Consider the following 22,843-nt stretch of genomic DNA (forward strand, 5'->3'; position numbering starts at 1 on the left):
GCTAAGGTATGGCAACATGACTGGTGTCATGCACGCACGCGACCAGTCATGTTGCCATAGCATAGCAACAAAAGTAATGTGCCGCTGCTGCTAATTAACAATACGACATTGCACCTGTGCTGACCTCCTGAACCGGGGAATAAACCATTTGTCAAGTGTTGTGGACAATATAATAGCTTGTGAAAGCCACCATTTTGCTCTAATTTGCATTGTAGTTAGTCTAAAGGGAAATTTTGACATATTTGATTTAATTTTACTATTATGCCGCTGCCTGGGTCTGTACAATAAATATTTTATTAAGGAATATGCCATTTTGTTCTGTAGTCTGTATCATCATAAAATTATTATCACAAAATGATGATATAATCATAGTTAATCAAAGCACCGAATGATAAGGTGAGTCAACTATTGATTAATAATTTAATTGAAGATCTAGTTGCCACGGTAACCGCTCGGGTCCCCCGGGACGTCTCCATGGTGATTATTATGTCCCCAGCCATGTAATCACCCTGTTTATATACGGTGGCTGTTGTACCATGTACGGTCATTAAATAGATCCTCTTATAATTTACACCATCATTAAATCGCTGCATACCTGTATGAATAGTGACAAATGAAACCCTCTTAACGTCACTGTCAGGTGGAAACCCTGTATGTTTTAGGGCTATTTAAAAAAATAAAATTGTGAAAATGTCTGTAGATCGGCTGTAGATACAAGGTTTCTGCTAGACAGTGACGTTTTTCTTGTTCCCTTAATCACTCCATTGTCCCCATATTCACAAGTAGTGAAAACAGCTTATACCTGTAGATCTGCTATTTTCTTTTTTATTTATGTTTTACTTTTCTTTTTATTGCCTTTAATGACATGCCCAAGATGGGGACACCAGGCCAGGGTTAATAATAATGTGGTGAAGTGATTAATTTGTCACATTTTTATTTTATACGTTTTTATCTATTCTTCTGTCTGGTTGACACCATTGCCTGCTTTGCACAAATCCCTTCACTTTCGCTGTGGATTGTGGCTTATATATGCAAGAGACTGTGAAGAAAGAGGGGGGCCGTGATTTGCTAGCTGAGTAGCTGGGTGCTATGCGGTGACACACACACACACACACACACACACACACACACACACACACACACACACACACACACACACACACACACACACACACACGCTGACACACACATCATGTCACCTTGGCCCCCTGGGGCCCGGTGGCAGGCAGGCAGGTGACACAGATCAGGTTTGGCTGGTGGTGGTTGTACTGCACTGAGAGCTGCAGTTCTTCCAGCACACCTGCCGACAACAGACACACCAGACTGAGCTTTACAGAACTTTAGAGGGCGTGTGTGTGCGGGTGCGCGCATGTGTGTATCCAGGGAGCCGGTACAAAGAGCAGCCACACGTGCACATGATTGTCTCACCGAGAGAGCGCAGGATTTGTTTTTGCTATTGACTGAAGTCGAGTTGGATTTTCTTTCCATTCATTTGTTTCCTGGACTGTTGGACGTGTGGAACAACCTGCCATGAGGAGGTAACGATACTGCTTGTACTCCATGCAAGGTTTTAACCAAACCAGCTTATATCCAGGCAAAGGTATATATTTACAATTTACAATTGAGGCATTTAGCAGGAGCTCTTTATCCAGACTTGACAATAGGTAAGGAAAACACAAATGCAGAGAGACGGTGTGTAGTGCCTCAGTAACATTGTTATAAAGTAACTAAGTACATTTACTTAAGTACTGTACATAAGTACAATTTTGAATTCCAGACTTTTACTTGTAACAGAGTATTTCTATATTGCAGTATTGAAACTTTTACTTAACTAAAACATCTGAGTACTTTTTCCACCACTGTCAGGAAGAAGACTTGGTCAAGTGCTACCTCTTAATGTTTTTCAATTTAATTGGTCTGTCGTGAACATTCAAGGAAGTTTCAAAAGGAATAGACTGACCTTCGTACTTGCGGTACAGTTTTCTGAGAGCACGCCAACCATGACGTAATGGACGATAAACAAACCTTTATGTCTTTACTGACCTGTGTTGTCTGCGTCTTACGGTTCATGTGAACCATTACCAAATCAGTTGATCCTGAAGTGTCAGCAGCATTGTGTGAGTTTAAGAGAGCGTGCGTGTGTGTGTGTGTGTGTGTGTGTGTGCAGGGGCGTCACACGGGGTAGGAAAGTGGGACTGAGTAACTAGGGCCCAAGGTGGAGGGGCCCTAGTAACTTTAGCTATTGAAAAATAGCAGATATACAAGCTCAGTGAGCTTGTATATCTGCTATTTTTGAAAATGTGCGTGAAAATGTGCGCAAATCTTTGAATATATGTATTTTTTAAGTGAACATTTGTAACTCAAATTTTGCTTCTGGGGGGGGGTCCCTGGAACCAAATATTTTGAGATGGGGGGTCCTTCACATGAAAAAGTTTGAGCATCACTGACATGGAAACATAGGTTTCTTGGCACACATTTTCACGATTTTTCAAAAATAGCAGATCTACAAGCTCGCAGCGCGGCACTCGGTGCCGCGCTGTGAGCTTGTAGATCTGCTATTTTTCAATAGTTAACATTCATGGGGGGCCCGCAGTGAATCCTTGTACCCAGGGCCCAGAATTTGGTGTGACGCCCCTGTGTGTGTGTGTGCGGCTCCTCTCTCTCTCTCTCTCTGCTGTGTCGTCAAGTTCCTGTTTACTGTCAGCCTTGTTTGATGTCCGGGCCAGGTTTCGCTCTCTCACGGTAACCATGACTACGTCCCCGGGTCGCCATAGATACGGGCCCCCTATGTCCCCTGTCTTCCACACCAACCACTCCTTGCAGACAGTTTTGTTTGTTTTTCCCAAGAATGACCCTGGTCTCGTCTCGGGGTCAGGAGCTGCTCTGAAGGAGGACATGCCTCTTTAAGTTTAAGCTCACGTGGGTTCAAAGTTTCTCCCTATCTGAGGCAACTGGGTACTTAGTTGGCGACCCCTGATTTACTGCTGGTATTAGTGGAAGATCACAGAAACGAACAGGGAGGTTATGTTAGGTTTTGTCTGTTGCCGGGCACCCCGCGGCAGTGGTGTCGCACCAAATTCTGGGCCCTGGGTACAAGGATTCACTCACATTGTGTGCTTCAACTATTTTTGAAAAATCGTGAAGATTTGTGCAAGCCAAAAGTCCAAAATGCACTACAAAACCTACTCCACTAGGAAGGTTTGATTCATGTGACCTGATTCTGTTGTCCTTGTTCTTCTTTCTACCTCGGTTTCTCCTTGCCCTTTGCCTGAAAACTACAAACGACGGAGCTTGTACGAAAAGAATAATAATCTCAAGCATTTATCTGTAAAACTTGTGATGTGACAGCCAAGTTGATTTCCGATTCTGAAAACCAATCCACACATTTGAGACTCTTTTTAATACCTATCATGGAATGAAATGGATGTTAAATTGTGATTTCTCACTGTGAGAGAACCCATTTCACCGTTTTTTGCAGTCCCTAAACCGCTTAAAATGCAAAAGATGCGTTTAAAACGCTTCTTTTGCATTTTCACAGAATTTGCTGTTTAGCAGTTCCTCGCATCTCCCTCCCTCCCTCCCTCCGTGTCTTCTATTCTTCCTCCCTGGGCGGTGAGGGAAGCCTGCGGTGCGGCTGGCGATGGAGCCACGTGGGGGCCAATAGCATAATGCCAAAATGTATGCTCCGACGTGCGACTGTGTGCCATGCCCCCAAAAAAAAATCTGATCTTCAAGCTCGCGATGCGTCGCGTACGCAGCACGTCGTGAGCTTGTAGATCGTCTAGTTTAGTCCACCATGCACCCAACAGTATAAAAATCGGGCGTAACAGAACTCATTACCGGGAGAATTCTGTCCTTCCACCGCCTGCAGCACAGCTGAGAAACAGCACATTAGTTGTGACTGCCTGCTCGTGCTCCAGTGGGGGTTCTCACTCCATGCAATTCTTTTTTTTTGGGGAGGGGGGGGGGGGACTTTAATTCAGCGGAGATAGCAGGGACGGGCAGAGAATGTTGCAGAGGCAGGGGTGAAAATATCGAAAATAGTCGACCTCCAAGCTCACAACGCGTCGCGCGAGCTTGGAGGTCGGCTATTTTCGGTACTTCATATACCACACTAAACTAACCATAATCAAATCAATACTGGAGATGTGGTGTATGGCATGGATTTCTACACAGAGAGGTCAATTCTTTAGACATAAGATACTGCATTCAAGTTCAGAAGGCAATTCTCTTGAATGCTGCCTTCAGGTATGGCATGGAAAGAGGGCATTTGCATTTCTTTCACCAGAGTAAAAACTGCATTCATGGTCGAGAGAGGGCACTTTTTACGGACGGATAAAAGGACAGGGGCTCGAGCCCCCTTTGATGTCTCTGTGTGCACGTGCCTGGGAGATAGGGCTGCCTGGCACAGTGAATGGATCCAGTGCACATGTCCACAAAAAAAAAAAGCCTTCAGGAGTGGAAGAGTGGTTTACATAGCTGCAGTATTATCATAAGTTCCACTGTCGTCTAATGGACGCAACACATCAGATAACAGCTCTGCTAAACGCGGCCCTGTCAGCGGGCGCCCGTAAAAAAAAGACCTACTGCAGTGCTTCTCTCGTGCACAGACACAAAGGCACGGAGGAGGTGCGTGTGTGTGTGTGTGAGTGTGCACCTGACACATACGTGTGTGTGTGTGCACACCACACACACTCTCTCACACTGGCACACGGGAAACTGAGTTATTGTGAAACACTGTAAAAATGTGTCCACAAATCCATCAAAAGTGACATGCTAGAGAAGGCAGAGAAGCATTTTCACTCCCTTACACACACACACATGCACACGCACACACGAACACGCACACACACGCATGTGCACCCGCCTATACTGCATTGTTACTATTGCAAACGATGCATTTACCGTGTGGTTTACCTCTGACTGGATTAAAATTCCTATTATTCTTAGTGGACGATCAATATTTTTTTGTCACTGACATATTTGGAAACAACCCCTCGGTTGTTCCATTTTGCTGCATAGCAACTGGACATCTGTCCAGTGGCCAGCGGTGCGTTTGTGCGTACAGACTAAACACTGGAAATAAAAAACCTGTCCCGCCTGTTCCACAGACGCACATGGTCAAACGGATCAAGCCAATGTTACGGCCCTCGAAATGGACATATTAACACATTATTAACCACTTTGTACCAGTAAGACTCCCTAATCGGGAGATAAGCGACCAATCAGGAGGGAATAAGGGAAATGGGACAGATGCATTTTGATTACATGACTCTAGAGATACTGTGTACCGCTTTGCGTGATTTTAGGGCAAAATCTGTAGGAGCAGTGTCCAAAAATGTGTTTTGCAAGAATTTGCCTCATGGTGGCCCCAGAAGAGGACCATGTGAGGAATGAGGTTGTGGTTTGGCAGCCAAGGAGTGTGTGTGCAAAGTTTGGCATGGATCGGGGCAACGGTGGCGGAGATATGAGTAGGGTAAAAGTGTGACGTGTGACATGTGACTGACAGACTGACAGACAGACAGTCAGACAGACAGACAGACAGACAGACAGACAGACAGACAGACAGACAGACAGACAGACAGACAGACTGACTGACAGCCGGTGGAGGTTTTTGATAGTAACTGCAACCCAATTTTTGCTTGTAATGTGACATTTTGAGAGCTTGATAACTAGATCTGTTATTTTCTAATCATATGTTTTGTCAGTTACATTGCTTTTTAAAATCTTTAAACGGTTAAAATGTTTAAAATGTTTGGTATTTTTCAGGCCTAAATGGGTCAAAGTCTAATGGCATGCAGAAAACAGGGAGGGCAAGGTTAAAGTGCTTAAGGCAATAATGACACCTTTTAACTACACACACACACACACACACACACACACACACACACACACACACAGTCACAGAGAAGCGAGTAGTGCTGCCTGGGGCCATGTTGGATCGATGCTCCTCCCTGGCTCCTCTCGTTCTCCCAGCCCAGGACACTGTCCTGTCCAAGGTCACACACACACACAGACAGGGGCGTCACATTGAGGGGGAAAGTGGGACTGAGTTACAAGGGCCCAAGGTGGAGGGGAACTTAATTATCTTATGCTTTAGCTATTGAAAAATAGCAGATATACAAGCTCACAGCGTCAGTGCCGAGCTTGTAGATCTGCTATTTTTGAAAAGTTGTGAAAATGTGTGCAAATCTTTGAATATATGTATTTTTTAAGCAAACATTTGTAACTCAAATTTTGATTCTGCGGAGTCCCTGGAACGAAATATTTTGAGATGGGGGTCCGTGGCCAAATACATATCATTTTGGGGGTCCTTCACATGAAAAAGTTTGATCACCACTGACATAGAAGCATAGGTTTTTCAAGAAACCTTAGAAGGATTTGAAATATTCAAAGACTTGCACAAATTTCACGATTTGTCAATAGTTAAAGCACAAAATAATGCGTAATAATGCATTGCCAGTCTAAATGGACCCCCTCCCCCTATGAAGAACATTCATGGGGGGCCCGCAGTGAATGCTTGTACCCAGGGCCCAGGATTTGGTGTGACACTCCTGGTCACACAGACGCCACTGCAGTGCTCAGCTCCGCTGTAAGGCTACCCGGGTTTAGGGGCCGTGGTGCTGCTGACGATGGCTTTCAGATTTTGTTTCATGCGGCCAAGCTCTAAAGTGTGTCTTGTCGTCTCACATCTGTGAATATTATATGAAGGTAATAATTGCCTTAATAATACGCATTATAAAAGGAGGAGTATTGTAATTTACATTTCTGCATGCTCTCGGCAGCTGGCTTGCTCCGATGATTCCTCAGTGGGGAGCTTTGATTGATTGATATACGACAAGTAGCTGTCAAAAGGGAAAACAACAAAAATGCTCGAGACCTCATTTACATCGTGGCCACTTGAGTGCAAATGTGCAAAATGAGTATTTTGGAGCGGTGGAAACAGAGACACTCAAACGACATTCATACAATTTAAACGTGCTAGAACAGTGGTTCTCAACCTTTTCAGGCTGTGCAAAGCGAGGCGTTGTGAGCATGTAGATCGGCTATTTTCACAATTTCTGCCTCTAATTTTTTTTTACAATTTGGCCAATGTTTAAATTGTCATTTTAGAGGTATTAAAAAGTCCTTACATTGTCACTTTAGAAATGTGCAGATACCCTCTATACACTTAAACTTTGTTAGTTTTGTTTACTGTTGAGTGAGAAAACAATGTTGCACATTAAGTTAATCATCTGGGGACCCCCCAAATTAATTTGGGGATTGGGGGTCCCGACCCACAGGTTGAGAACCACTGTGCTAGAAGACATATCCAAGTATAATGGCAAAGAACAACAACAACAACAACATAGGTACTGTAAATAGAGCCTGCCCACAACTGGGCTGATTCATGGTGTCTTGCTTCGGGACAATGTCAACATGTAGATGGGTGAGCCGGGGGTCGAACCCGCGACCTCCTGAACACCAGAAGGTCAGCTGTTAAAGAGGTCGCAATCATACCTGATCATCATGTTTTAGGGTGGGAAAAACTCCTAGCACCTCATCTTTAATATAATATATCATGTTTTTTGTCTTCCCCCAGACCTCCCTCCCTCCTCTCTGCCCTACCAGTGTGGATCCGTGGAGTACCTGTGTTCCCCGCGGCTGGTGAAGAAAGCTCCGCCCCCGAGGCCATGTCACGACCGACCCGCCATCAAGCCCCGCCCCCAGCCCGCCACCCCGTCCAGGCCGCCGACCGCACAGAAGCCTCTAGGTAATGATATGTCGCTTTCCTTTCAAGTAAGACACCCCCCACGTGTGTTAGTGGCCACGGAATTGCTTGATTCAATATTTAGGTATTTGATATAAATGTTATCAGGCCCTCCAGGCCCAGGGCCTCTCCCCATACACACCCATTGTACAGATGTTTCCTGTTGAGATTGGCACATTTCATCTCACTCACTTCACTTTGTCTGCTGACCTTACTCAGCAACGAAATAAACAGAAAATAAACAAAAAATTAAATAAAACAATTCACAGGAGGCAAGCAGTGATCACCCCATGATGTGCACTGCAATGTAGTTTCAAATGCACTACATTGCAGGTGCTTTTTGAGAGTGAAAAAATAATAAGACCTGTGTGACATTTGTGATCTGGGCAGCTTGCCCCAGGAAATGTGCCAATCTCAACAGGAAACAATGGTAACTTCAAACTCCATTTTACCCATGATATATTGATCAAAAACACCCATTATTATTTTCTGGTGACTCATAATACCCTCCTAATACGTGAGCAGGCCTTTTCATTTATTTTTAATAATTCTTTGGGAAAATGGAAAAAATATATACAATAAATGAAAAAAAAAAAAAGTTATCAAAAGAACACGGCCTGCTCACGCATTAGGAGGTTAGTGTGAGTCACCAGAAATAATAATAATAATAATAATAATTTATCAAGGTTAAAATGGAGTTTGAAGTTACAATGGGTGTGTATGGGGAGGCGTCCTGCAGGAGGAGGGCCTGATAACATTTACATCAAACATCTAAATATTGAATCAAGCAAATTAAAATGTGTTCAGGGTGTTCATAAAAGCCTGATTAGATAATAAAATGACCAAAAGCTTTTTTGAAAGTGAATTACAATAAAAATAAGTACAATCCTCAGTGTTAATACTAATGATAATTGCGTGTACTCAAGTACTGTACTTAAGTACACTTTTCAGGTAATTGTACTTTACTTGAGTATTTCCAGTTTTCAATACTTTTACTTCTACTCCACTACATCTCAGAGGCAAATATTGTGCTTTAACTCCACTAACCTTATCACAGCTGAGAGGTTCACTGTCATTATGTCCACATTAAGGTCACCCCCACTGAGCAGTTGTCCTTTGTTGATCATTTCAACGCCTAATAATGACAGCCAGGTCTCAAAGGAGTACTTCACCCCCAAAATGACTTTGCTCTATCATTTACTCACTCCCAGTCATGGCTTGCATTTGTATTACATGCCTTTATTATGGAGAATGAAGAATTCAAAAAACGAAGAGAATATGTTTTTTATGTTATCAAAAATCAATTTATAAACAATATAAAAACAATGCTCACAGTGTAATACCACGTGCCCTTTATAGAGCCATAATGTTCTGTACTTCCAAAACATGGCTTGTAAGGTGAAAATGTAAAACTTTTTACTAACCACTTTCGGTTTCACGCACAGTGAGAAACGTGCCTGTGCAAACCCCGTGGGATTCAACAGGAGCTCAGTTCACACGCACGTGCACACGCCCAGGCGTGTGCGTTGTTCATGCATGAGATGACTTGGCCCCGGGAGCATTTTAAACAATTGAGTTTCATCGAAAAGGAGATGTTTTGTAAATACTGACACTGGATACCGCCAGGAGGACACTTGGGATTACACTGTGTGTGTGTGAGGCACATTGTTTTGGGACTTATAAATAGATTTGCTTTTTTAATCAGGTTTAGACATTATTTCTGTTAATGAGTGAGGTAGGCTGCTCAAAACAGTTTATGTTTTGAACATCATGGAAAACCATTCCCATGTGGATCCTGAGAGATCCACTTGATTTGATTTTGTTAGTATGGTATGTTGTTGCATGTTACTGAGAGCTGCCTGAACATTACAGTATAGTGCTTTTTGGACTGAAAAAGTTAACTCCAGACTTCACCTCAACATACAACGTCTAGCAAATAGCTAGAATATCTCCGCTCGCTCTGGCTCTGACCCTGACCCCCATACTATGTCCAGAATGTCCGCTGCATACTCGTGTAATACTGGAATACAACTCATTCATTCAGCAAGGCCAGGTAGCCGGCGATATTGCCATGGCGACTGCACCTAAAAAGAGAAGGGGGTCAAATTCAAATTTGAATATTCACCAAAAGCAGAAACAAGTGTCTTGTGTCTAATTTGCACACAGTTGTTAAAGAATACAGTGTGAAGAGACATTGTCATGATCAGACTGTCCCGCATCAACTGCCGCTGGAGCTAATTGAGATGCAATGCAACAATGAATTGCAATGCGACGATCAATTGCAAAGCGACGATGAATTGCAGCACGACATTGAGTTGCTCTCACTTCTGGACTTTTATCGACCGCGGGATTGTCATGATCAGACTGTCCCACATCAACTGCCGTTGGAGCTAATTGAGATGCAATGCAACAATGAATTGCAATGCGACGATCAATTGCAAGGCGACGATGAATTGCAGCACGACATTGAGTTGCGCGCCCTGCATCTCTCACTTCTGGACTTTTATCGACCGCGGGATGAAGGTAAATAAAATACCCAGAAATGCGAACGTAATTTGCAAAGAGAATGCTGAGCTTGTTCGGGCTCTACATATTTGTGTGAGCAGACGTTCTCTGTCGTGAACTCGAACAAGAGCTGCTCGATGTGCAGACTAAACTGACCACCACCTTGCGTGATATTTTTTTTACACATTTCAACCACTGCTCTCCAACCAGATCTTGCATGTGTGGCGCAGTCCAGATCTCAGTTTCACCCTAACAGTGTTGTTTTTGATAGTAAATTCTGATTTAGTTTTAGACAGTCATAGTCTTTTGAATAAAACGTCATTTAGTTTTAGTCATGATTTAGTCACCTGAAAAGTTTTAGTTTTAGTCTAATTTCAGTCGACTAAATATCATAAGATTTTAGGCGACTAAAATGTATTTTGGCAGGCCTTGATGGCATCGTAATGACTGATTTTACACTTGGTTGCGTGCTGAAAATAGACGATCTACAAGCTCTTGTAGATCTGCTATTTTCAGCACGCAACACCTGAGAGCAACCAAACATAAAATGACTCTCTTCAGCACTAGTCCCTCCCTAATGTTTTAGTCTAGTTTTTATTTTGTTGACGAAATTGTCAATATATTTAGTCCTAGTTATAGTCATCACAGCTTATTTTTTATTTAGTTTGTGTTAGTGAAAAAAACGCAGTCGACAAACATTTTTCGCCGAAATCAACACTGCACCCTAAAGTTGTTTAAATACGATGCATATGTATGTGACTTTGTTATATTATGTTCCCGAAGGTACATCATGTCAGGAAATGTAGTCGTCCATGTTTGGACACCCCTAGGCTGTTCAAAACGTATTTTAACTTAGTTATGTTTTGAACATGTGGCTCCTGAGATCCACTTGATTTTATTTTATTATATGTTGTTGCATGTTAGTGAAGAGTGGCCTGAACCTACAGTATTTGCCCTGAATGGGATTTCATAAAGTTGTTATTAATTAACCAAAATTATATTCCGGGAGCATTCTAAATGATTATTAATGCATTATAGACTTACGGTTCACTGTAGACTTCACCTCTACATACTACGTCATATCAGCTAACCTGTTGCGTCCTTAACCACTTGAACCATATGTACTTAGTTGACCGCTTTCCTCCAGTGCTCTGTTACAGTAACCGTACATTGTATTCTTGTATTTTGTCTTACTGAGGATATGGTTAGAAATAAGTTTAGGGTTAGGCATAGTTTACTGAGGTCATGTTTTGGAACAAGGTAGGTTTAGGCATAGTTTACTGAGGTTAGGTTTTTTCTTTGCCCCATGATAAGTAGAAGTAGTAGAAGTAGTCACAATTTAGGCCTGTACGCAATTCTTTGTCACTTTAGATATGAACCACTTTAACCAATATTTTATGCTTTAACTATTAAAAAATAGCAGATATACAAGCTCACACTTGTAGCTCTGCTATCTTTGAAAAACCGTGAACATTTGTGCTAGTCTTTGAATATTTTTGACCCGGTTCTAAAAAAAAATGTCTTCCAAATCCTTCTTCTAAATCAGTGGTTCTCAAACTTTTTCACGTCAAGGACCCCCAAGATTACATGGTCACGGACCCCCATCTCAAAATATGCTGTTCCAGGGACCACCTGCTACAATTATAGCAGATCTACAAGCACGCAGCGCGGCACTCGGTGCCGTGCTGTGAGCTTGTATATCTGCTATTTTTCAATAGTTAAAGCATTATATAATTCTAGGGCTGGACGTGTGTGAGTTCCAGCTAATGCTCTGGTGACGTTTAACTTTTCGATCAGCGTCTTGCCCAGGCGCTGGCCATTTCAAAACCCTGCACACACCCACATGCACACACCCACATGCACACACAGGAAGGATCACAAGTTGTTAATTTTCTTTTTTTACCTGCTTCCTGAATTGAATTGAGCCATCAAAGTCCACGAAATAAAATGACACAAAACACTTCCTTCAGCGTCACTGTCTTCTCTTATCTGCAGACATAGAACTAGTGCAGAGTGTATTTTGAAATAGCAGCTTTCAAGCTTTTTTTCTTGCATTACAACCACAGTTACTGTCACACGCACGCGCACACACACACACACACACACACACACACACACACACACACACACACGCACACACGCACGCACGCACACACGCACGCACACACGCACACACACTCATCTCAGCATCCTGTTCCGAAACAAGGAAGTTGACGCTTCAAAGTTGATTCTGCAGCTTCATTCTAGAGAACTGCCTGTTCCCGTCTTGGACTTTTAACAATCATTCTTCGGGGTGTTTTAGTGTTTTATTTTTTATCAGCGATCACACACATGGACGCAAAAATGGAGGCTTTCTCGCTTGGACCTTTATTGCTTACATGATGATCACACGAGATGATTTCTCTCCCCTTGCTATCTCTATCTCTATCTCATTCTGGCTCTCTTTTCCCTTTGACCCGCCGCTGCGTCCGTAGTGCCCCCTAAACCGCCGCACCTGCTGGCCCTGGGACAGGACAAGAAGCCCAAGAGGATCCCGCCCGCTCCGTGCAGACCGCTGCCGGCGCCCCCTCCTCCGCCCAAGCCCAAGCCCAGCCAGACGCCTCCTGGCCCGGGCACGCCGCCTCAGAGAGAGGCCCAGAAGGTGGGACTGCTCATCGAGAGGTTTGAGAACTCGAGGTACGTACGGCACGCCACGGTTTCATATTGTCACTGTCGGGACGGGCAGAAAGTTTCAAATTTGTAAATTGTTTTGCAAAGTAAAGCCCTGCTTCATCACACAAGGCTGTCGCACAAAAGTAGTGAAAACAGCTGATCTGCAAGCACACAACGCCTCGTGCTTGTAGATCGTCTGGTTTCACTAGTTTAAATCATTTTAAAAATGATAAATACAAAACGTTTTTTGACATACAAGGTTTCCTCCCGACAACGATGATATGCATTATCTTTTGTAAAACCAGTCTACGCTGTAAAATCGTCAGTGTTCATTTACCGTAACTCTGAGAGTTGCTGAGCGACCCAGGTCCATTTGGAGGTAACCGGAGCACTTTTTTTCTTGTATTCGTATTTGTTTGACTGAGGATAAGGTGAAAAATAAGGTCAGGTTTAGACATAGTTTTACTGAGGTTAGGTTTTGGAATAGGGTTAGGCTTTGGCAGCGTTTTACTCAGGTTACGTTTAGGAATAAGGCAGGGGTTAGGGTTAGTTTTCAGGCCAAGGACCCCTTAGTTGAGAGAGAGATGGAGCAGGGACCCCCACAACCTTCTCATAGATTCCATATAGTCTCATTGTTTGACAGCACGATCATCAGTGTATTTTGAATTCATGTAAATGTGGGTTTTTCAGATATTTCACCACTTGAACTGTCAATGCTTAATAAACTTGACTTTTCACTGTACTTAGTCTGCTCTTTTCCCCCTCCAAAGCGCTTTGCCAAAAATAGCCGATCTACAATCGGCTATTTTTGGCTAAAGTTCTTAGAATATGGATGCTAGGGTTCAAGTGGTTAATATATAAAAAAAAGTTTCTATCACACAAAGATTTGGAGGACCCCCTGTAGTATTTCTGAGGACCCCCTAGGGGTCCCGGACCCCCTGTTGAAGACCCCTGGAATAAGGAATAAGAATAAGAGTACCAGGAGGCCACCGTTCCGAGGACGCCGGATTTGCCCCGGGGTGACTGTATGTGTTTTGGGGCGAGGCGAGCATTTGGTTATTCCATTTGGACCCCTGGTTGTCCCCGGCCCTGACGTTGAGAAACAGTGCTAACATCCTCATTCACCTTGCTTATTGAGTAATTGTCACGTCAGAGAGAGCTTGCGTAAGAGTAGTTCATGCTTGAGTCTGGGCCTATAATAAGCAATGCTAATAACCTGAGTGATAAATGCTATGGCAGGAATGACAGGTGCAACGCTCCGGCTAACCATCGTTATCACCGACAGTTTATGATATTCGTGTTCTCATGTTGCGGTGAGAAGTACAGATTCCACACTTCCATCTGTCTGTGGGAGTATACTATAGCGGTCTGGTTGCATTTTTATGTTTTCTTTTTTTTTTAAACTATATTATTGCTATATTGCTTCAAGAGTGGGTCCGGGACCCCTAGGGGTTCCTCAGAGTGACTACAGGGGGTCCTCCAAATCTTGAGTGATAGATATATTAACCACTTGAACCCTAGCCAAAAATAGCAGTAGATCTTGTAGAGCTTGTAGATCTCTCTATCTCTTCAGCTCTTTACTGAACAGGATACCAATTTAATCAAATCAGGAAAGAAAACTCATATAGCAAACAGGATAAAGAAGTGAAATTGGATGTGGTTCCACTGTAAAAAGTGTACCCACTTGAACTTGTATTCTCTGTTTATTAAAGAGCTGGAGAGACACTCTTAGTCTATAAGTGATTACTATTCGAATTTTGAGCTACTTAACACAATTTTAATAAACACCATTACACCACTTTTAAATTTACACAATTCTGCCCACATTTTCTTCATATCACATTCTCTGACCATAATGTTTTCCCAGTGTTCAATATGAAGCAACAACATAAACCTTGTTGTCTTGCATTGGGTGATATCAATGCACATCTCATCACCAGTCCAATACAGTTGCCTGCCTGTTCTTTTGGGCAAGACCTGCGCTGTGGGTTGTCTTAGCGGAAGTGCTCCATTTAAGTTAAGTTACGTCATTCGGTGCAGGTCTGTTTACATCCCCCACTGCGAAACAAACCAAAATAGATTGTAGCTCTTAACTCACTCTTAATAGCTTTCATCAGTGTAACTTTGTCAGAATCCATGTTTTGTTTGGATATCTGTCGGACAGAAACCTCGTATCTCCAAGTTTCAAATTGGTATGTTTTTTTTCACAAAGCAAAGCCCTGCTTCATCATACAAGGCCGTCGCACAAACAGACAGCAGATCTACAAGCACACAACGCCTCGCGGTGCGAGGCGTTGTGTGCTTGTGGATTGGCTGTTTTCACTAGTCTAGATCGTTTTCAAAATGATAAATAAAAAAACGAATGGTTTTGGACTTACAAGGTTTTCACCCGACAACGACGATATTGTTTATTGCAAGCGCAACCCAAGGAGCGGGAGAAGCAGAGCAGAAAGCTGTTTCAGCGGGGAATACGTTTGCAGGAACACCGCACTGTGAAAAAAAAGACAACTTCCGGAGAAATTGTCATGACGGTCGGGAATGCCACCTTTCTAACCACTCTCTGAGTAAGCCTGGCTACGCAAGGTTAGTCAGGATCAGGACTCGAACGCGCGATGCGCTGTCAGGCTACTTTGGAGCCAGAGTTGCCTGTTCTGACTGTGTTGTTGTTTTGCTCACCTATAGGGTTACTATCCTGGAGGCTGTTCTGTTTTGACAGTGCTGTTGTTCCCTATAGCAGTGGTTTCCAAGCTGTTTAGCCTGTGACCCAAAAGAGAAACTAGGGACCCGTAAAAATGTCTTGCTCCCTATAGGGTTAATCCTGGGGTTGGTTCTGTTCTGACAGTGTTCTTGTCTTGCTCACCTATAGATACATTGAAGAAAAAAATCGAAAAAAGAACGTGTCCATTTATTAGTGTTCAATAATGAATGGATAATGAGGCACATATGGGTACACAGACGTCTATTTGTGTGCCTATGTGTGACACTTTAATGTAAACTATGCATGGCATGAGTGAGTAGTTCAGTTTTTATTGCGACCGTCAGGTCGCAGTTACTATCAAAACCTCAACCAGCTGTCCGTCCGTCTGTCAGTCTGTCACACGTAACACGTCACACTTTTGCCTGCTCATATCTCCGCAACCGTTGCCCCAATCCATGCCAAATTTTGCACACACACTCCTTGCCTGCCAGACCACAATTCTCACATGACCCTCTTCTAGCGCCAAAAAATCACGCAAATCGGTACACACTTGGTCTACACTCATGTCTTCAACATCGATCTGTCCCATATAGCGCCACCATCAGGACGATTTTTTCAAACACATTTTTGGACACTGCTTCTACAGATTTTGCCCTAAAATCACGCAAATCGGGACAGTATCTCTACACTCATGTCATCAACATGGATCTCTCCCATATAGCGCCACCATCAGGCTGATTTTTTCAAACACTTTTTTGGACACTGCTCCTACACATTTTGCTCTCAAATCACGCTGCGACCTGACAGTCGCTTATCTCCCAATTAGGGAGTCTTACTGGTATAGGGTTCCTATCCTGGCGGTGGTTCTGTTCTCACATTGTTCTTGTCTTGCTCACCTATAGGGTTCCTATCCTGGGGGTGGTTCCGAGGACCCAAAGTCTCCACCTGTCTCTGAAAATGGACGTCCCGCCTGAGCTGCACGCCGCCCTGGCGGGAGCAAAGCTTCCCTTGGACTCCCGCTCCTCCTCCCCCGCCGCCCTAGCGTCTGACAAACTTGCACTTAGCGCCTCGGAGGAGGAGCGGGCCGACGACGGCGCGGCGACGGAGGACGAGGAGGAGCTGTCGCGCAGGCTGTCCTCCGTGCACATGACGGACGGCTCGGACGACGTTCCCCTGGACGACGTGCCTCTGGACGAGCACGTCGTGTCGTGCGGCGGCGGCGGTTGCCTCGACGACGCGGAGCGGGAGGAGCTCCGGGACAAGAACAATCCGGACTCGTCGTCGCTGCACGGCGAGCAGAGCGGCGGCGGCGCGAGCGGGAAGATCCCCAACCGCGACAGCGGCATCGACAGCCCGTCGTGCGCCGCGGAAGGCGAGGCGTTCCCCAACGAGGACGCCATCGACGAGGAGGACCGCTACGACGACAACAGCGTCACGGAGACGAGCGTGTCGTGCTGCGTCGCCCTGGGCAACAAGCGCGACTCCACGCAGGACGAGGACAGCGACTTGGACGAGGGGAGCAGCGGGGAGATCGAGGTGGTGGACAAGGCCGATCCTCTGCACGGACTCTCGGAGCCAAACAGAGTGAGTACCACACATTATCTACAACAGGGGTTTTCAAAGTGGGTGACGGGGCACCCTGGGGTGCCGTGAGATAATTTGATGATACAGTATATGGAATTTGTTTGGACACTATTTAATATTTAGTGTCATTTTAAACTTGAAGTACAAAGTTATTTTCTGTCAGTTCAAACCAAAAAGGCTGTTATCTCAATGTTTTCCTCGCAACATAATCGCTAAAATATCGTCACTGTCGGGCAAACCTCGTATTTCCAAGTTTCAAATGTGTACGTCTTTTGGTAAAGTAAAGCCCTGCATAAAAGACTGTCAAACAAAACTAGTGAAAACAGCCGATCTACAAGCACACAACGCCTCGCGATGCGAGGCGTTGTGTGCTTGTAGATCAGCTGTTTTCACTAGTTTAGTAGATTTTTTTGTTGATAAATACAAAACAAACTGTTTTGGACATACAAGGTTTCCACCCGACAACGATGATATGCTATAAATATAAGGTGCTGGGAGTGAAAATTATAATGTAGGGGTGCCTCGGATTAAAAGAATATTTATGGGGTGCCCTGAGACAAAAAAAAAAAGCCCATATCTGTGTGGCTGATTCAGACAGGGATCTCCATGTATGGGATTAAAAGGGATGTACTTTTACATCCCTTTTAAAAATGTAAAAGTACCCATGGATACCCATGGATAAAAGTACCCATGGATACCCAGTTACCCATGGATCTCCATATATGGGTAACTGGTCCGATATACATCACTGGCCAGATGGCCAAGAATTGGCGCGAGGTCGCATGTCGCCCTGAGATGTCTTACTAGTTCTTTAATCTGCATTGACGTCACGCTCTAGTGGGTGTGAATACAGGAAGGGAATCAGTGTCGCGTGAATGTTTTGGAGGTGCAAACAAATGTGGTTCTTCTGTGAAATGTGTTCCTTTTTGTGGCACTGGCGCCTAAAATCTTCATTTTTCTTAAGATAGTGGCTGATCCACTTACGGTACTTAACCATTTCTTTTGCACTATACAGAAACATCGTATTATCCATCTCACAAACTCAATGCTGATTCCTGTTTTGTTTGCAACTACAAGACAATGGTGGACTCTACCCCCAAATACTTGTATGCATGTCTCAAAGAACTATAACCACAAACATGCTTTCTAGAGGTTTAGGAATATGTCCTCCTTTCTTTTTCCACAACAGCATAACCTCTATAGTACGACAGACATTGACTTAAGAGTCTCTCTATATACGCCTCCCACTGCTCATACCTGTTTTTTACAACATCCCCTCGGTTTCTTTCCCCATTTCCAAGTTCACGTAGAAGAATTTGCAGGAGCCGTCAAGGCCATGCGAACCGACGTCTCGGAAGACAACCCAGACGAGAAGTCGAGATGGCCTTTCATGTAGTGGAAAATTAAGTTAGCCTCTGCTATTATTAACCCGACTGTCAGAGAATACCTCTGCGTGAAACAGACACAGTTTCACGAGTGACTGAGCCACATCTAAAAGCAGCTCCGCTTGTTATGTAAAAGGATGAATAACCGGAGAGACGTAAGAGGAGACGGTGAGGCCTGTCAGATGAAAGAGAAACAGTCTATCTAACGTTTCGGCCCGCTACGTCCCATCCTTTTGGCTTTGGCCATCGATTTGTAAATAACACTCGTACCTCTAAACCAGGGGTCTTCAACGTTTTCAGGCCAAGGACCCCTTAGTCGAGAGAGAGATGAAGCAGGGACCCCCTCTACATATATGTATAAATGTGTGCTGGAGACTTTCATTGATTTCATAGGTAGATTCATAGATTTGTTTGACAGCACTGTCATCAGTCTGTTTTGGATTCATGTTAATGTGTATTTTCAGACATTTAACCACTTAAATCATCAATATTTTGTCAACTTGACCATTCACTAGGTACTTGGTCTGCTCTTTTTTTACCTCTACACCAAACCTATTTGCCGAAAATAGCCGATCTGCAAGCTCTCAACGCCTCGCAACGCGAGGCGTTGAGAGCTTGTAGATCTGCTATTTTTGGCAAACGTTCTCCTTGGAATAGATATACGAGGGTTCAAGTTGTTAATTTAAAAGAATTATCCTATCACAGAAGGATTTGGCGGCCCCTCTGTAGTAACTCTGAGGACCCCCTAGGGGTCCCGGACCCCCTGTTGAAGACACTTGCTCTAAACGATGAACCCAGGGCTCCCAGTGTTGGCCGTCAGACCGACCCACAGCCACTGAGTCAGTGTGTGTGTGAGTGCGTAAGTCTAAAGGTCTAAAAATATACTGAAAGTCAGGGGAAAGAACAATGGCACACTGTTAAATCAGGAATTCAGACACAGAAGGCAGACGCTGTTTAGGATGGCTTAACTTTCAGCGGTCAGAGCATGCATTTGCATGGCAGAGGTTGCTTCCCCATATTGGGTTCCAATTAGTATTATATGAGGTCGAATATTATAAATATATTACCGATATTTCCCCAAAACGTGACCCCACAAATGTACAGACAAAACACACCCTTTTGGCAAAGGATCTCCGGTTTTCAGAGTTTCCTGATCCCAATACTAGTGCCCAGAGGAAGTGTGCGTGCATGTGAGCGTGTGTGTACAGTATGTGAGTGTATGTGCCGTGTGTGTGTGTGTGCGCGCGGGCGTGTACATATGTGTGTGCCATGTGTGCGACATGGATATTACAGCTGACAGGTTTATAGCTGCATAATCGCAGTGTTGTCACAGAGGATGTGGGTTTTGTTTGCGATGCACATTACAAGCTGATAAGGGAGAGAAAATGACGGACCTTTCTTTCGCGTCGCTATTTGATGGATTTGTGGACACTTTTTTACAGTGTTTCACAATAACCATGGTGCGTGTGACAGACAGTGTCAAGATAAAACAGTCAGCTGTTGCAAAACCCACACTTTCACAACAGGAGCTGTGTGTGTGTGTGCAGGGGCGTCACAAGGGGGAGGAAAGTGGGACTGAGTTACTAGGGCCCAAGGTGGAGGGGCCCTAGTAACTTTAGCTATTGAAGCCGCACTGTGAGCTTGTAGATCTGCTATTTTTGAAAAGTTGTAAAAATGTGTGCAAATCTTTGAATATATGTATTTTTTAAGCGAACATTTGTAACTCAAACTTTGCTTCTGGGGGGTCCCTGGAACTAAATATTTTGAGATGGGGGTCCGTGGCCAAATACATATCATCTTGGGGGTCCTTCACATAAAAAAGTTTGTATATAAAAAATACAAACTTTGTAAATAGTGTGTAAATAGCATATTGCCGCGCTGTGAGCTTGTATATCTGCTATTTTTCAATAGTTAACATTCATGTGGGGCCTGCAGTGAATCCTTGTACCCAGGGCCCAGAATTTGGTGTGACGCCCCTGTGTGTGTGTGTTCAGTCCCCAACTGTCACATTATGGAATGTGACATCATGCTTAATGTTAGTCCTAGGCTGCTGCAGCTCTTACTCGTCATAAAGAGAGGAGACATGCTTGTTTGTTTTCTCTACGTCAGCAGCAGCACTCTCAGCCTGCTGACTGCTGCAACATGCATTCAATTCAATTATGTAGATTTGGATTGGTTTGATTTCACCAATGATGAGATGCACCATAAATACAGGCTGTATTAAAAAAGAAAAAGAAACAATAACACACATAACATGAAAGAAACCCCCACTAGAAGCTGTCTGTCTGTCTGTCTGTCTGTCTGTCTGTCTGTCTGTCTGTCTGTCTGTCTGGCTGGCTGGCTGGCTGGCTGGCTCTTTGGCTGTCTAGCACTTTGGTCCCAGCCAACATACATATATCTCAAAAGGTTTCCCATGGTCTTCATACTCCGCCTCACCCCCTAGCACTCACCTCTTCAGACTCCACCACTTCCTCACCCGCTCACCCCTGTTTTCCCGGTATGCTAGTTTCTTTGAAGCACTACATTGTTTTTCTCTGCGCTCTACATGAGTATTTTGTCGACAAGGGTTCTTTACTCTGATCTTACACTTGCAAGTTGCTCTGGATAAAAGTGTCTGATCAGTGCCTAAATCGGTTGAGACTTGCTCTTGGGTGTGTGTGATGCTTGTTTTTATTAAGCAGTCTTGCCATACACATGCATTATGACCATGCAATCAAGCAAACCAATAATAACTATGCATGATGCAATAGAAAGATTAAAGAGTGGGTGAAATTCAATTTTTTTGTACTATCATCTGTGTCACCACTTTAACTTATTTTATACTTTGGCTATTCAAAAATACCAGATATACAAGCTCATAGCGTGTTACTTCGTGCCACACTATGAGCGTGTGGATCTGCTCTTTTTGAAAAATCTTGAAAATGTGAGCAAATCTTTGAATAGAGGGTATGCGCGCGACATCATCATCATACCCGGAAGGTATGCGGGAACGCCTACTGAGTAGCGAAAAACTACCTTCTGGCCTTGACAGCCCTATTTGATTGCATTAAAGGACAACTTTAGTTTTTTAAAACAAGGGTTCATATTTTTGATTGTAATTAAAGAATATAAAAGATGAGTGTTAAAATTATTTCATTTACTTCTTTCTATTGTTTTAGAGATTCTTATTTCAGTGGTTGGGGGCATGTGTACAAGTGGCTAGTCATTTTACACAGAATAAGCCCATTCCCAAGATACAACGCAACCTTTCATGGTTGGATGTGACTGGGGGCTAGAAGTGTTACTGTAAATAGCAATAAAGAAACTGCTGGCAAGACATATTTAGCCACTTGTACGCATGCCCCACATTTTTGCACGGTAAATGCGATAAAACAATAGAACGAAGCAAATGAAAACATTTTAACACTCACTTTTTCTGTTCTCTAATTACAATCTAAAATATGAACCCTTGTTGTAAAAAAAGTTGTCCTTTAAACAACTCACTTTGGCACTCGATATGCCATTGACTTGTCTTAAAGTATGCACCCTCTATAGGCTATTTCTTAAATCTTTGCTCCTGGGGGTCACTGGAAGAAAGTAGTTTGAGGTGGGGGTCAGCAGCCAAATACATATAATTTTGGGGGACCTTGACATGACTTCTTTTTTTTTTTTAAGAATCAGCCTCGGGTGTCTTAATGTAAATAACTGATTGTACGTGTGTTTCCATCCACAGTATCCAGAGGCTCAGAAGCTACTGAACATCGCCAAAGAGCTTCTCCACACTGAAGAGGCTTACGTTAAGAGACTGAACCTGCTTGACCAGGTACTGTTCTTGAGGACGACGCAGCCGATTGTGCATTAAAAGCCATTTTGGACGCGAGCCCCATTTCGTAACTGTTCCTTTCAAGACGGGAACCCCGTTTGGGGTTCTTGCTGCTATTTACAGTATATCGTCAGTGTTGGGTGGAAACCTTGTATGTCCAAAACTTTCCTTTTTCGGTTATTATCTTAAAAACGATTTAAAATAGTGATGTGAAAAACCAGTGAAAACAGCAGATCAACAAGCACACAACGCCTTGCATCGTGAGGCGTTGTGTGCTTGTTGATCTGCTATTTTCACTACTTTTGTGCGACACATTTTTACGATAAAGTAGGGGTTTAAAAGACACACACATTAGAAACTTGGAGATACAAGGTTTCTGCCTGACAGTGACGATATAGGAACATAGGATATAGGATGTTTTTTCTTTTCAATAGTTAACATTCATGTGGGGCCTGCAGTGAATCCTT

At 43.7% G+C, this 22,843-nt stretch overlaps 1 protein-coding gene across 2 annotated transcripts in view; it reads left to right on the forward strand.

Moving 5' to 3' along the window:
- Positions 1 to 22,843, forward strand: part of fgd (faciogenital dysplasia) — a 121,643-nt gene that overhangs the window by 71,326 nt on the left and 27,474 nt on the right. For both annotated transcript variants that reach the window (XM_080733748.1, XM_080733749.1), the window contains exons 2-5: positions 7,583 to 7,753; positions 12,730 to 12,931; positions 16,508 to 17,189; positions 22,287 to 22,376. In XM_080733748.1, coding sequence (XP_080589874.1) covers positions 7,583 to 7,753; positions 12,730 to 12,931; positions 16,508 to 17,189; positions 22,287 to 22,376 — 1,145 coding nt within the window. The remainder of the gene's footprint in view (positions 1 to 7,582; positions 7,754 to 12,729; positions 12,932 to 16,507; positions 17,190 to 22,286; positions 22,377 to 22,843) is intronic.

The sequence above is a fragment of the Nannobrachium achirus genome, assembly GCF_963921795.1.
Source record: "Nannobrachium achirus genome assembly, chromosome: 9".
NCBI classification, from domain to species: Eukaryota; Metazoa; Chordata; class Actinopteri; order Myctophiformes; family Myctophidae; genus Nannobrachium; species Nannobrachium achirus.